The 16378-nt window shown below is 31.7% G+C and overlaps 2 protein-coding genes across 2 annotated transcripts in view; one reads left to right on the top strand and one right to left on the bottom strand.

Annotated features, from left to right (window-relative positions):
* The first annotated feature begins 533 nt into the window (after window positions 1-533).
* On the top strand, window positions 534-14667 carry LOC129219077 (uncharacterized). The gene is made up of 6 exons (XM_054853396.1): window positions 534-614; window positions 5695-6209; window positions 7317-7580; window positions 9200-9502; window positions 11840-12142; window positions 12889-14667. The coding sequence occupies exons 1-6, from the start codon at window positions 612-614 to the stop codon at window positions 13058-13060; spliced, it is 1560 nt and encodes a 519-aa protein (XP_054709371.1). The 5' UTR covers window positions 534-611; the 3' UTR covers window positions 13061-14667.
* A 62-nt stretch (window positions 14668-14729) lies between these two features.
* Window positions 14730-16378, bottom strand: part of LOC129219321 (cytochrome P450 3A24-like) — a 43516-nt gene continuing 41867 nt past the window's right edge. The window contains exon 14 of the mRNA XM_054853674.1: window positions 14730-15707. Coding sequence (XP_054709649.1) covers window positions 15630-15707 — 78 coding nt within the window. The 3' untranslated portion in view covers window positions 14730-15629. The remainder of the gene's footprint in view (window positions 15708-16378) is intronic.

A 16378-nucleotide genomic window follows, 5' to 3' on the forward strand; every position in this document is an offset into this window, starting at 1 on the left:
AAGTAAAAATAAAACTTCGATACGAAATCTCATGCAATCAATCCCCAACTCCAGATTCCTAACCAGCGTAAAACAATATGATGAGCACTTCTCAGCTAAATAACTCATCTAAATATGTCAAACGATCGCGAAACACACCCTCTCCAGCAATTTCGATGCTTTCCCAGCGAAATCTTCCCACTTTTCGGTCTCGTAATAGAAAATGCTATTGAATCGAACGACTTGGGTGTAAAGACCGTGACGCCACAGAAATGATGTCGATCCCGGGATTAGGGGATGGAATTGAAACAAAAAAAGTGTGTCTGTTTATGAAGGTCAGGCAGCGTGATGGGGAGGCGGGTTTCTGGTACAAACCAGGTTTCCCTTCTTGGCTTGTTTTCCACCACATCTCGCCCACAACGCCTCAGAACTTGATGTCTCATCAGCATCGGTAGGGAAGAAGTTGGCTTCCTCTTTGTCTCAGCCGGTACTTATATATTCGTGAAACTTCGTTGACAAGCAGATTGTTTACTCTTTACAACGTGCGCGAACATTTCGGGAGCTCCAGGACTTACTTTTATTGGACTTGCTTTTGCTTCGGACTTTACCTTGCTTTGTTTACCTTGCTTGTAATGGTGGGTATTTTTCAGTATTTTTCATCAAATTTTAAAACACTATATGCAGAAAATAATTTTTTCTACTTAACTTATTAGTTTTGTTTGAGCACAAAAATAAATAAATAAAAGAAAAATGCTAATACAAAGATTTTGATGCGAATTTTGTCATTTTGACAATGAAAAAAGTTTTCGAATTGAATGTTTTTTTTTAATTGTTATGTTTTTATATCTTTTTTTTCCTTCAAAAATACATTTCGATGTAAAGAATTGAAAAAAGAATCAATATTTGAGGAAATCTTTATTTTTCAATCATGCATTTATCACTTTTTCAATGATTTTTTTTTCACATTAAAAGTAGTAACTAAGAAATAAATTGACATTTCAATTTATTTTTTTAAGTTCCATACTTCAATTCATACTGTAGCGTACTTTTTTTTTACAGAGCTCTAAGAGTGCATATTTTTCAACAAATTAAGTCGTAGGAATGACATTCAATGCTTTTTTTTTTGTGCTCTAAAATCAAGGAGAGGATTTAAAAAATGTTTAAGCACCAGATGTAATTTGTCAACTTCATTTTGATGCCTATATTTGTCACTTCTATCTTTGTGTACGAATTTGAGACTTTATTTTGATGCATGTATTTATCCCTTCCATCTTAAAAGAAATCTCTCTCATATATCCCGACGTAGATATACTTGTCACTTTCATTTATGCGAGTGTCAGTTCTTTTTTATGCGTTTTGCACAAAACATTGCGCGCGCGCGCAGCAAGTTTCTTCAAATTAAATATTCTTTAAATTCAGTTCTTCAACAAGATTTTGCATCGATGTGAAGTTTTTCAAATTTAACCTTTATATTTAGCAATTCATTTAGACGCTGAGAGTCCAAAAAAATGCATTTCAGTGTCAAATGAAATTAGCTTTCTTTTTGGTGCTTACAGCTTCCAATAAACGTTGTGTCAAAAATATAAATTTTATGTTAGTTCATCCTTTTTTAATCGAATGCTTTATTTTAAGATCAAAAATTGGAAAAGTATCTTTGACTCTCCCAATAGCATTTTACATTATCTCCTTTATCCAGTCTATGCACATAAAAATGGCTATATGTGTGTGTATTTTCCTAATACAAATCTACAGTTTGCGTCCGATCTTTGCCAAATTTGGCACAATGGTTCTTTGATGCTAGGAGTTCGCACTGCAGCCCACCTAAGGGGTGCAAAACCCTTTGGGGGCTTTCGCCAGAAAATCCATAAAATGGAATATTAAAGCCTATTAATAACAATGACTGACTTTTTAAAATTTAAAAAAAAATCTTGAGAAGTCTAAATTTAAACTTGGAGCCATAAAATTTCTCTTTTCTGCTCGTTGACGGGAAATTTTATACGACTGTTGTTTTATTTTAGTTAAGCCTGACTGTTGAACATGCGTCACTTGACACAACTTTTATTTTTGGGGTAGACCGTGCCACGCTGGAAAATGTAGCTAGTCTTTCAATAAATTCAGTGATAAAATTTATATTTTATATATTAAATACAGTAATCATTTCTGAATTATTTATGAAATCCAAAAATTTAAAGTGTTTATTTCTGTCAAAAGTCATTTCTTCTGTTCTTTGCTATAAAAAAGAAATGCTTTTATTTGTTATCTTTTTATTTACTTACTTTGGTCAACAAGTGTAGAATTTATTTAATTCTAAAACTTCATACATATAGTTTTGAATCATGATTTTTTCTCCCTTTGCTGTCCACAACCACTCAAAATCTATCTGAAGGAAACATGACAATAAGAAATTCAAAGTATCACTGGAGAATCTTTCTTGGAGCTCGGATAAATTAAAAATGTGGGTCGAGAATTTATTTACTGTGCCATCTCTTCTATATATTTTCGTTCTCTCAATTATTTTAGAGTATTTGGATTTTATAGCTTTAAATGGTTCAAGCGCAGTATGCTTCGTAAAAAGTCTAGAGCACTACCTTTTTCTTTATTTAAAAAAAAAAAAAGCATAAACTTTTTTTTTTCTAATGCTAGGCTTTTTTATACACATAGAAAACTGCAGCTAGTCAATTGTTTAACGTAAAACGACTTTAAAACATTTCTATTGTTTTTTGGTGGAAAAATAATCCAAAATCGCTATAAAAAATGTATTGAAATAAGATAAACCGGTCCTTTTTCATTGATTTATGAAAGAAGAAAAAGAGTTAGCATAATTCTCGTTAAAAGTATCGTAAACTAGCCGCTTTTAAACTATGCAATGAATTTACGCGTGAGTATTTCAAACTACATCAAAAAATTTCATGTTTGCTGTTTACAAAACCATGTGATAATAAGTAATTTCAAAGAATTTACAATTCAAGTTTCAGGGTTTAAGAATATGGAATTTAGACACTTCAGAGTGTATTTTCCTTTTATTGATAGAATAACAAATAGCAGCTCGATGTGACTCCCATTGAATCAAGATTTCTACACTTAAACTCTTTCTACGTTAACAGGGAGGAAGTTATCCCCCTCCCCCCTGAACTCTTGTTTTTAAACCATATTGCCAGTCCTCGTGTGGTATTTTATATAAATGTAATGTCTGTTATGACCAATACCCCCCCTCTCCCGCCCCCGTTCGTAGAAGGTATAGTTTGGTTCGTAATATCACGCCGCTAAAGATTAAAATTTTTATTATCTGACAGTTAATAATGTGGTATATTCTTCTATATATTTCTTAGAGCAATTTTAAGCATATTTTTTAATAATTGTTACCAGAAAATTGAAATTATGCTGCAATATTATACTGTAGAGCAGGCAATAAGGCTTTTAAATATTTAAATAGTGCAATTCAGTTTAATATTCACTGGAACCTATTAGCGTAAGAAAATGCATTGGAAAGTTTTACTGTAGAAAAACTGAGAGCACATGCTTTTTATAGGTCACGCATAAAATACCCGCTTTGTCATCATAATATTTTTATTTTACCTTTCGTGATTAGGTGTGAAAAACAGGATTGGTGCTGAAGCTTTTCAAACATATTTTATAAGTAGATAAACATGTAATAATTTTCATTGTTTTTTGCTAATAAGTTGTCCTGAATAGTGATATGCTACGTTAGGGATCAGGGATTTTTAAATGTTTTGCACGTCTCTAGTAAGAGTGTACTTAGTCGCTCTCCTTTTGGGTATTTTAATGCATAGGATGGAGAGAAAAGAATTGTCTTTTGAATTCAACTTGCTAAAGCAGTCCCCCCCCCCTCAAGTTTAAACTCATAATATTGACATAATTGTTCCACAGTTCCAAAGAATGTTATTGTATGAGTTGAATAAATACCTTTGTGCTTGAAAATTAGGAAATAACAACGTTTAATTGCATAAAATTGGATATTTCTGTAGACACGTGTTTTGGCGTTGACAAGAAATGCCTTTTTCACTGCAAAAGAAATGAGCTTGTGGATGAAAAGACTTCCGACAAACGTTATTGTTACTGTATTGCTCAGTAATATTTTTATTGTATTACTCAATACAATTGCACGGGTGTGACATTTTTTCGTATATATTTGAACTTTATTCCCGGAATTAAACCTTTAGCTTGTATTTTTTGTATAATTGAGCCATTACGCATCATAACATCAACTTTCTAAAAAAATCGTATTTAAAAAGTAATGATTTGAACGTGTTGCTGGTGCTCCGCAACACGTTCAAAACATTATTTTGTGCTTTCAAAACAAATCATTATTTTATGCGGTTTAATACTGTTATTAATATATTTTAAAAGAAATAAATTGACTGTTTATTTTCTAGTTTTTATATAAAAATATTAGGAAACTATTGTGATATCAAGAGAAGAGCGTTTTTTTTTTTTTTTTTTTTTTTTTTTTAGTAAGATTTTTAAAAATGAAGTTCAGTTTCAATTTTCATGTCACCATTTGATTGAAACACTAAAATTATTATGGTTGGTTATTTATTTCAATATATGAGAGAAATTCATGTATTCACAAATACCATTGCCGCAGTTCAAAGTGAGTGTTGAAAATAGGTATTAATTCAAAACGGAACATTTTTTGCCCATTCAATATCTATCTCTCGATCTACCTAACCTAACCGCCAATCCGTAACAAAAACGAAGATCAAGTAAAAAACCGTGGGCTTTATTTATTTAACCAAAATAGCACGAAAAAAAAGGCTCTACGCTCCCAGAGGGTGCGCTTGCAAAAGATAAAAATTCGCTGAGGTTTTTAAATTAAATGCGAACAAATATGTAACGTAAATGTGTGCAGAAAAAAAAATCACTGCTTTTGTTGAATCAAAATGCATACAAATATTTGACCACAAATAAATATAGCAAAACGTCCAGAAAAAAAAGAAGTTAGAAAAATAAAGAAATGAAATCTCTGAACGTAAAAAAAAAGTAAAGAGGAAGCAAACGATTTCAGTTGGATCACGTGATGAGGTAAGTTCGGAACTCAGCCGGCAAAGCGCACATTTCGCGTCGTGTTCTGCATTTAAAAAATTGTAAACAAAAAACCATTGCGTTTTTTTAAAAACTTATTTCTTCTGAAGAGGAAGAAATGTTGTTTCTATTATTAACTTAAATTTTAGAATAGAGGCTGTTATACATTTCGCGGGATGGGTTTAGAAAAAAATTCTACCTCTAACGTAATATAACCTCTAACGTATCATGAAAGAAACAAAAAATAAATTAGAAAGGGAAAAAACATGATATTTAGGAAATAGGCTTGGTTACTTGCCGACATTAGACATTACGACGTCGTATTACGTTTAGGCTAGAACTGAATAACACATAAAGTTTGATTTTTACCATTTTACTACCTATATAGATGCGAACTTTGAAATTTTCATTTAGCTCATATGTTAACTTGGCTCATATCAGTAGATTATCTATCTTTTGGTTAGAAGACGGCTTCTTTTCGGCAATTTATTGCATGCAAATATGAAGTTTAAATTCGTCAGTTATTTAGCTCAGTCTACATTGGTTCTTAATATATGTAAATCTTAATACGGTAATGGCCGCTTCCCTTTGTCATTTTATTACTTGCAGATAAAATTTCGAAATGAGTAGCTTATTAAAAAAATGGGATTTGATTGTACATTTTTTTTTTAGATGTCACTCAACGCCTTGTTGTTCACTCTGTGTGTTTTTTCCACTTATTTTGGTCAAGTCTTGTTACTCGGATTTCGTAGTGGGCCATTCCACAGTAACCATGAATTCCAAATAGAGCCATCACAGAGATCACGATTTTTGGAAAGAGAACATAGACCATTTATGAGGGTACTTCAACCTCCTTCACCTGTCACCAGATCAGCAGAGACAACGCCACCTGTGAAATATCAAGGACCTATTAAGCGTGGAGGACCACCTTATCTTTATATTCAACCAATGACAGCTAACAAGAGACAAAGAAATAGTAGGCGACTCATACTTACGCTGCCCAAAGATAATATTCAAATTTTAAACGCTGAGGCTATGTCGGATAGAGGTTCTCATTTACTTCCAACAACCCTTACTCTGTCACTGAGGGATTCCGATTCGGAAGACACACCCAAAGAGTCAAATCGATACAGCACAACAAGGAGTTATGCCTCACAAATACCAAGTCCACCTCGGCAAGCTTCCAGGTATTTTAACTTTTTTCTCTAGAGATTAAATGTTCTTTAATGATTAGTAAATCAAATCAGGATTCGATTTTTTTTTCATAACAATGACCTTTAAAAATCCATGATGACAGCAACCTTTTCTTATATCTTTAAAACTGTTCACACCAGAAATGAATTATGTTTTCTATCTTTCTTGCTGATAATTTTGTTTTTATAATTTAAATCTCTTGCCTTTGTGGCTGAAATTTTCTCTTCAACTTAGCTCACTTTCTAAGGCTATAAAATGATCAAAAATAGATGAGTTTCAGAGATGTCTAAGCTAGTGGTTCTGACAAATTCGGGTGAGCTCAACCCGAAATCATATCGGCAGTAGATTTAAACGTTTATGGTGCACAATTGTGCACGCACTCACATGCAAAAAAAAAAAAACTTTTCTTTCTCTATGTGTGTGTATATACTTGTTCAACTGTTGAAAAGTTCATTTAGCAAAACTCATCTTTGAATGATTGACTGTGAAGTCCATTGATCTTCATTGTTCAATTTATATTAAAAACAAAACAATACTCGTAGTTACATTTTTATAGAGTATGTTTATATATCTTCTACTTCCCAGTAAATAAAATGTAATCTACTAAATATGGTCTAACTTTTGAAAATTTAATATAAGGAAACACATATCAAAATGAACTAGCTAATCAAGTTTGGCTAAAGTGGAAAGAATATTTTATTAAACACAATACTTCATAACCAATTTCATAGGTTTAACAAAGATAATCTCATAAATTACGCATGAACCATGAAACATTTTAAAAGACTATTTTCATTCTGCAAAAATATTTACGACTACATTTAGTAGTAATTTGTATCAGCTATTAAAATTTGTTAATATTTATGAGTAGTTTTTAATTATTAAATTTTGTCACCATAAAAATGTGCTGTGAGTCATGAAAATGGTAAACGATGATAAAGGGCAGTTAAGAATAAAATACACACTTTCTGACATAACTCAGGATTAAAATAGTACTATAAACGGCACTTTTTATTCTTCCCAATTTTCTCGTAACGAAATAACAATAAACTCTTCTTTTTCGTGACTTCTAAAACAGCATGTGCTCTTATTTCCATTAGATTTCATTATGGCTTTGTTCCCGTGACCCAAACTGAAAGTGAAGAAGAGGAAAGAGACAGCAGAAAACGAGGGCGTTGGAGCAAAGGTGAAGTGTCTTATGAACTGGATGACCTAATGGGATCTTCTGGAGGTCACGTCACCGTCATCAAAGCTCATGGTGCTGCTCATCCCAAGGTTTTGGCAGCGAGGAAAGTCAATGGGGGTCCCTCCTACAAATCTATGAAGGCCATTATTATTGAACCAAAAGAGCTAGAAGCTAAAAGGTACTGCATGTAGTGCATTTTTCATGTTTAGTTCTTAAAGATTTTATAGAGTAGGTCACGATTCAGATTTTCTACTCCTCGAGATCATTTTTTTATTAGTGCCAATTATGCAGATTTTGGTGTCAACTAAGATCAGGTGTAACAACAATTCGTATTTGAGTAGAGTTTGATTGAAAGTTTGTAAAACTTGGGATAGACATTTAAATTAATGTCAAGAAGGAAAGAATAAATGAAATTTTTTTAAGAAAAAATATTCATGCTGGTTCTAGTCTTTTACTGATGTGCATTTCCAAATTGTTGTGACGAATTGCGAAGAGCAATGACCAGAGAACCACATGAATAATGAAGAAATATATAATAGGTAGCAATCGAAGGAGCATAGTGAAACATATTTTTATTATTACCAATATTTTTGACACATAAATTATTTGGCCACTGTCTCTTCGTTATCGAGATACAAGGTCCTAAATTCTGTCGAAATTTTAAGAACAATTGCTAAACTAAAAAACTTTGCTAAAGATGGGACGTACCACGCGACTTCATCAATGCTGTACAAACTGTTCAAAAACACGGAATGGGAAATCGTCAACTTACGCTTCCAAAGAAGTTTTTGGTTGCAATTTCGAACTAAATATTGTTAAGGCAAGGGTATTATACTCAGACTCAAATGAGTGAGTACAACAAATCAATACATAAATACAAACAGCTGAATAACAGGCATAGTTAGCAGCAGTATTTCTGATGCTTGTTTCGTGGTTAATCGGGAACATCTTCATCAATCAAAGTTGTGAGTTTCGGAATAGAAGAAGGCCGAAGTGCTAAATTTATGTACGGATTAAAGGGTTTCTTATTAACTCTAAAACATCAGTCTGCAATAATTTTGTCAATTTGTGCTTTTTATTACCATGATATTTTTATTTGTTAATTACTCACAAAAGTGAATCAATGCATGTTTTTACTTCATCTGTATTGGCTCAATTATTTAGTAATTTATTGATACCTTGATTATTTTTAAGAGAGAATAGGTGTGACTACATTATTTGAAATTATTCCAGCATTAATATATTAATACTGTTGTTTTAACTGCGTATTTTTCTTTGAACGGTTTCTTGTAAGCAAATATAAACCTGAAAGAACATTGCATGAAATGTTCGAAGCAGCTCGACATTGAATAATTATTCCTATTTTCGTGACTTTATGAATGGTTTCCATTAAATGATTGAATATTAAAGTAATTAGTTTATATTTCATTCATTAAATTGCTCAACGATGAGAAAAGGTTAGGTAACGGTCAGACAAAGAGTAACAAAGTTTGTTGGGGAGTTTTTCATCAGATTTCATTAACCGAAATAATTGTTTTATGAGCTTAGAGTCATTCCTTAAATAAAATTTTCAAACTAAAAAATATTAAGCGGTTCTGTTCAGTCTATAATAGCTTTTCTTAAGCTATTCGCTCGTAACTTTTATGTTGTATTTTTGCACTGAACCAGTATACACACAGTAAACGTGTTATGGGTTGACTATTCCACTATTAAAACAAATCATGAAATGAACACATTATTAAGTAATTGTTCGCATGGACAAACTTAGGAATTTTTAACTGCCTTTTTTCATTCCAGAATACGAGTAGTAGAGGCGAACACTGAAAAGGTCATGACTACCAAAGCTAGAGTAATTTCTGCTCCTGAGCCAATGGTAACAACAGCAATCAAAGCCAAAGCACACCCCGTGTCATACAAACAGGCTGCTGTTTCGAAAAGCAAAGGTGAAGGCTGGGCAGCTTCGAATATCCATTACATAAAAGCAGATCCGCCACAAGATGCGTCTTCCAGGTTGCAAAACGAAGATGGGCCCCCGATGGAACTGAACTGTGGAGGAACAAGTGATTTAGGATGGTGTGATCTTGGAGCTAACTATCCTAGGTAAAATTTCACAACTTAAGACCGAAATTTATATATTTTTCTTAAAGGAAAGCAACAATCGAATCAGAAACTACGTGACTAAAAAGTTGTCTTTGATTCTAAATCTAAGCCATAGCTTGAAAATTAGAAAAGAAAAATGTGTTTTAAGTATCATAACTGGAATATACATTAACACTCATAGTGGTAATGTATTTAGTGGTATTAGTTGACCAAAAAAAATCAATATTTATGAAATTTTGCTAAAAGGAGCTGTCAGTGGTTTGGTAGTAATGCCAATTACATTAAGGAAATCGGTACCCTGTATAAGCTGTTAAATTGCTAAACTTTATGTACCTTTTTGTCAAAAAGTTTTAATTAGAAACTTACAATTTTCACAGTGCTTTTAAATGGTATCTAAGGATATCATGGTTTATTGAAGTAGAAGTTTAAGGCGATTCAGTTTATTTATTAAATTTTAACCATCACTTTCTAAATAAAAAAAGGACAGCTTTTGACCATAAAAACAGTTGTTTTGTAAAAAGTGAGTTTATATATATATATATATATATATATATATATATATATATATGTATATATATATATATATATATATATATATATATATATATATATATATATATATATATATATATATATATATATATATATATATATATATATATATATATAAGTAAAAATTTTACTTCACTATAATAATGAACATATAAATAAAATGTGTCGAAAATTTCAAAGTAGTATGTTAAGTAGCTTTCTAGAAAAAGGAATACAAGTTTTTAAAATTGACTTTTTGAGAAAATTGCATTTGAAAGTAAAATTGTTTACACATTTTTTAATACATTCCTGCCCCATTAATATTTAAATTGAGTAACTTTTTATCTATGTAGAAACATGAATTTGGCATAGTTTGAAAGCTCGCGACTTGAATATTTTGAATATATAAAAACTGGAAAATTATTTTTTAAACGTCTTAGGGTACCAACTGCCCATAAAAATATTATTAAATCTGACAACTATCCGCTTAATAACCTCAAATAGCCATACTCTAGCATAAAGAGTTTGACCTTCTTTTTTCATATTACACATTTAAAAAACAATGAGCTAATGTTACAATTTATGTTTACGAAATAAAAGGTCAGAACTAGGGTCGGTCAAAGGTGTAATTGTAAACCCATATGCAAGTATCGGCTGTGAAAGTTTCTCCCTTGTAAGGATGCACTAGATCCGATTTCTTGGAAATCTCGAACAATCCTGTAAAATTATTTTCCCGATAAATAAATCAAACATTACAATAGTACACTATACGTTTTATATACTGCGGTGAATGGTCGCCCATGACTTTAAGCACTCACCAATAGACAATTCTTACCGGTGGTTCTTCCAATATCACTTCACCTTGCCCTGTTTATACATTTGTAAAAACGTCTACACCTTCTGGATATCTGGAGACTCGGAATAGACTTGGAGACTTGGTTTTTCAAAAATTTAATAAACATGTATGGTAACCTTGTTTTTATGATTATTTTAATTAATTACACTCATGTAAGGGCATACTGTGTGATATATTTTTTCAAATCAGTTTCATTCTGATGATGTACACAGAATTCTTAATCATTTTAATCTCCCCTAACCGTATAGAGAAATTTCATTTTTTAATTATTTTAATCTCCCTAAACCTCCAGAGGAAATAGATTGTAGTTACGTCGTTTACGTTTAAAACTTTGATGAAGTTTCACGAAGCACAAATGTTTCAGAGTAATGTAGTACCTTTCTGAAGGAATGCGGCAGATTAACATGAAAATTACAGTTAGCATACTTAATGAATTAAATGCTGATGCCAATAAATTCTTCACATCACGAATATTGTACATGAAAAATAAACACTGAAATATCCAACTTAAATATCGATATCGAAATTAATTCTAAAAATTTCTTGTAACAAATTTGGAGTATTTAAAATTAATGTATGTTGGATAAAATAACATTTTTGTCAACTAACTTTAAAATCTCTAAAGCAAATCAATGTTGGGTTACAATAATCCAATTTTTGTCAACTAACTTTTAAATCTCTAACGAATTTAATGTTGGGTAAAATAACACATTTTTGTCAACTAACTTTTAAATCTCTAACGAATTTAATGTTGGGTAAAATGACACATTTTTGTCAACTAACTTTTAAATCTCTAACGCAATTTAACGTTAACTTTCTCTTTTGAAAAAGAGAGAAAGAAAAAAAAACAGCGTTTGTTTTCTTGAAAATTAAATCTGCTTGAATAAAGAAATACAGTGAGTAAGAATTTTTTTTCCCAAGTTTTGACATAGTTTATATTGTATTTACAGCACTGAAGTATCTCAAATAATGGACGTTTGTGAAGAATTAGTCAACAGAATGTTCGTCGAAGTTCCCGAAGAATCAGGCGTTATGGAGGACATTGCGTCATATTCTCTTTCCAGAAATATTTCGGACCATGGTCCTAGAGCTTATTGGCCGTGGAAGGATACCCAAACACACTTTAAGGTCCCTCTATGTGAAATTGAGCGTGACACCATTCGACCGAGCTTTGCTCAAGACATTAGAGGCAAATGGCATGTCATAATACAAACTGAAACCTTTCCACAACGAATAAACTTGGAAGTTTGCAAGTAAGTAATGAAACGTAGAAATAAATTGAAATTAAAAGTGGAAATGTATGTACTAATGTAGAGTATATCACTCATCGGTCATAATAGTGGCACATCTGAAAAGATCTTCAGAGAAATTCAGGGTTCTCCCTAATTTTACTTGATTTTTTGCTCAAATCCTGCAATACATTGTAAAAACACTCAATTTTGCGAGGCTTTAATTTTCGTGATTTTAGCGAGCCCTTCACAATCGTGAAAATTTAAAAATTGCAAAATATTTTATATCGGCGAGTTTTTTCTACTCGATTCGGTTCATGTAAAATTTTCAAATCACCGATATATTTTTTTCCCGAAAATAAGTGCTTTTACCGTACTTAAAAAGTTAGGTTATATGTTATGATTACTTGTTGGTTTTCACAGTCTAAATGAGTTGTGTGTAGATCAAGTTCGCACATTTTTCTTCCTAACTGAGAAATTTTATAGATGATTTTCGTTTATACTTTGCAACGCATGAGTTGTGTAATCTAACTTTGTGTGACACCAAAACGTACGTCTACAATTCTTTGAAAATTGGTGTAACGTTGTTAATTTTTTTAAAACTTTTTAGCGCAGATGTATTTATTTCTGTATTTAAGATCACTGTGTTTAAATGCGAATATTCTGCATAAACTAATTTGAAGGTAAATTTCTATCCTTTTGGAATGGATATAATTTTAATGAGTTAAAGCAATTTGTTGATGCTGCTAATTTATTTCTTTCTGCTTTAGAAAACCTGGAGAACCCTGCTCGAGTGACTTATGTAATAATGAGCAATCGCAGTGCGTCCAAAAATACAGCCATCATCAACTCATCAGTTTTGATCCAGAAAGTGCAGAAACCTGCCCGTATATTAGACTCTACAAATTCCCGACTTCATGCGTCTGCAGAACTGCGCTTTAAAGCACATCATCGATAAGTGGAAGATCTTTCTTCGCAAAAACAAAAGTCACCAAAAATCAGATCAAACTACATTAATAACAAATCCATCACTAGTCACTTTATTGTGAAGACAACACGATTGTTTCAAAGGAAAAAATTCAGAATCTAAATCAGTTAATCTACATTCATAATTTCTCACATTTTCATCGCCTTCATAAGCATTTGTCCAGTCAATAATACAGGGTGTGGCAGAATTTCGTTTGGAAGGTCTATTAAAACAAACACTTACTGTAACATATCACGATCAGAGATTATTCATTTTCCAATAAGATCAGGCATTCCTCCATTTCTGATAGAAGTTTGCCATTTCCTCAAAAATGAACGTTTTGGTCGTATTTAAACAACCTTGATTTGCTAAGACTATGTTAGAAATTTGGAGACTGCTGATTGGTTGTCACTTTAAAAACGTCAACCATTTTCTTTAAAGCTTGTTTTACATTCCCTAATTATTGTTTCATTTCGGAACAAAATTTTCTGGACGTTTTTTAAAGCGGATAGAGGGTCAAAACGTCCAATTCATGAATTCGGAACTTCTGAGGAACGAAATTTGTTCACATGCGTTAGATGCGGAAAAAACATGGCCGACTTATTTGCGTCGGTTGGCCCATCAAGAGTTCCAGAACTATTAAAAAATCCCTAGTTGAGTAAAAGTTGTTTGTATGCTTCCTGGTCATTGAGTTGGACAATTGGACATTGGGTTCTGACGACAAGCCACTTCTTTCATAGCAACCGCGGTCTCTGGACTTAACTCCTATGCGATTTTTTATGCGGCTCATCAAAGATCGTATGTTCGTGTCCCCTATGACACGTGGTTTACAAGATCTACGCCAAAGGATTTCAAATGCATATATGTTATCATTGATCGTGACATGTTTCAGTGAGCGAAGAAAGAATCAGAATTTAGACTTGATATCTGCCGCAACACGCAAGATTTACTTATAGAGATTAATGAAATCTCTGTAAGTAAATCTTGTAGAATTTCTTCTTCGGTAAAGTCAGTGTTGTTGATGTATTGGTGATATTTTGTTTCAGCAAGCCTTCCAAACCTCGGAGGGAATTTGGACACATCCTGTAGTTTTCACATAAAGTCAGCTCTCGGTGTGATGAATCTCTATTCAGTAAACTTTCAGATTTTTTATTTTCAAATATAGTTCGTCCTCATTTCTCACCTAAATGAACTTTGATACATTTATTTTCCATATTTTACCACCAAACGTCAGAACCTAATCGATGTTCCAGTGCATTATTCCTCATTAAAACCAGGGGTAGAAGAATAAGTGCGCTCGTTATAAGTTATTTACCTTGGCATAGCTGGCTATGCTTATCATTTGAGTATTTTGAAACCCGCTTTCATAATCTATCAAACGGGTGCTAATGTTCAAGTTTGCATAAATTATTCGTCCCATTGTACGAAGGATATTTCATACTTCAGCTTGTGATACCATAGTAAAATTTAGTAGTTAGCCAAATTCATTGGGGACAGTTAATGCCAAAGATACTTTTATACTTTTTTTGCAACTGTCTCAAGAAGATTGAACTTGTGTTTTTCATAGCTTCATAGTGCAAGATTATATCTAAATGCTGAAATGTAATTTTATTCATAAACACAGAAATTGAGAAAAAAATTTTATTTATCAAATAAGGTGAAAGTTTGTCTTATTCGTTTTGTATTTTAGCAAGATATTTAAGAAAATGTAAGTGATATTTTTACGCTAACTGCTAAATAGCAATTGCGATTTGTAGTGAAGAAAACTAAATAAATATTTTTTGCTATTTGCATTATTGTTTGTTTTTCTAAAACCCTTATGCTCATTCTCAGGTTTCATACAATTATTGTACACAGGGGATAATTACAAGTTTCAACATTTTGAACTACAAGATTCTTTTCGTTAAAGTAAAAAGACATTTTAGTGAAAAATATATTTTATTACATTATTTCACCTGGAAATACGTAAAATATTTTTTTAAATATGCATTAGTTTACGATTCGCAGTTATACTAAATTAATTCATTTTTAATGTAATCAGTAATGCTTTTAAAATATGTTTTGCTTTAATAAATAAATTTCTTCCATCAACATTTGAAAGCAAGCAAAATATTTAAATACATTAAACTATTTCATTTTAGTATATTATTGCAAACACTTCAAGACTTGGTAAAATACTAACGAATATGATATTTTTGCAATTGGAAAAATACACCAGAATGTAACGTAATTTTAAAAACTAACGTGAAAAATAGTTATTTTAAAGAAATGTGTTTTTACATTGATTTAACTTTTTACAAACGTTTACATTTCATTTTACTTAAAAGCAATATTTTTAACTAGAAAACTTATGTAACTCAAAAGTTGCTTAGAAACTAAATGTTGTGAAGTTTTTCTGTGATTCTTTTCTGCTTAATGTAGAATTAGAATAAAGTTCATTATAATAATTCAGCTGAGGTGAGTTATGACGAATAAATTAGACACACACTTTTGCGAGTCAACATTAAGTTCCAACATGCGTTAATGTCTTTTATGCAATCCTTTTTAAAGTGGTATTGCCTTCAGAAATACTCCATGCTTCGGTTTCATTGATGCAAAAGCAAGCTTTAAAGTCACAGGCTCCTAAAATTTTAAAGAAAGTCTATTTTAGTATACAAAATTTGTTACAGAGTTCTTTTAATCCTACAAGGTTACAGTAAGATAACCACACCAGTAGTGGCCACTTCTATGCTTTGAAGAAATAAATGAACAATAATTATGTGATTAATATATTGGTATACTCAATGTAACTGTAGTATTATATTGCATTAATTTTATTCGTCAGTTATTTGAATTTAAAGTAAATAATGTAATTCTTCGGACGAGAGAGTGTCAGATGGCTACAACTGAAATTTTCAGATTTTGGAGTGGCCACTTTTGGATCAAATTTGAGGCTTAGAGAAACAATGGACCAAAAATTGAACAAATTAAAATTCTGGCAATTTTAGAAAATGGGACGATTAAGGAAGAGTTGGGCTGTGATACGCTCATTGAGTTTCAAGAGAGGTTAATATTGTAGACCCCTCAAAAATATACTTCACTGTGGCTACTACTAGTGCAGTTTGAACCTTGAAGTGGCAATTAGTGAAGCACTGGCCACTACTGGTGTGTTTACTTTACTTGCTCATATAATTGGTAATAACAAAAACGTGAATAATAAACCATCATGAGGAAATTGAAGATGATAGTAAGTCGAAAATGCAACGGCACTATGATAATTATTAATGAGATGTCATTACACAATAATTATATAA

Source organism: Uloborus diversus, chromosome 3, assembly GCF_026930045.1.
Source record: "Uloborus diversus isolate 005 chromosome 3, Udiv.v.3.1, whole genome shotgun sequence".
Taxonomy (NCBI): Eukaryota; Metazoa; Arthropoda; class Arachnida; order Araneae; family Uloboridae; genus Uloborus; species Uloborus diversus.

Excerpts from the sequence above, each read along its gene's own strand:
- LOC129219077 (XM_054853396.1), top strand. Across the intron at positions 6,210-7,316 it reads CCACCTCGGCAAGCTTCCAG|ATTTCATTATGGCTTTGTTC; the intron begins GTATTTTAACTT and ends TATTTCCATTAG. Across the intron at positions 7,581-9,199 it reads AAAGAGCTAGAAGCTAAAAG|AATACGAGTAGTAGAGGCGA; the intron begins GTACTGCATGTA and ends TTTTCATTCCAG.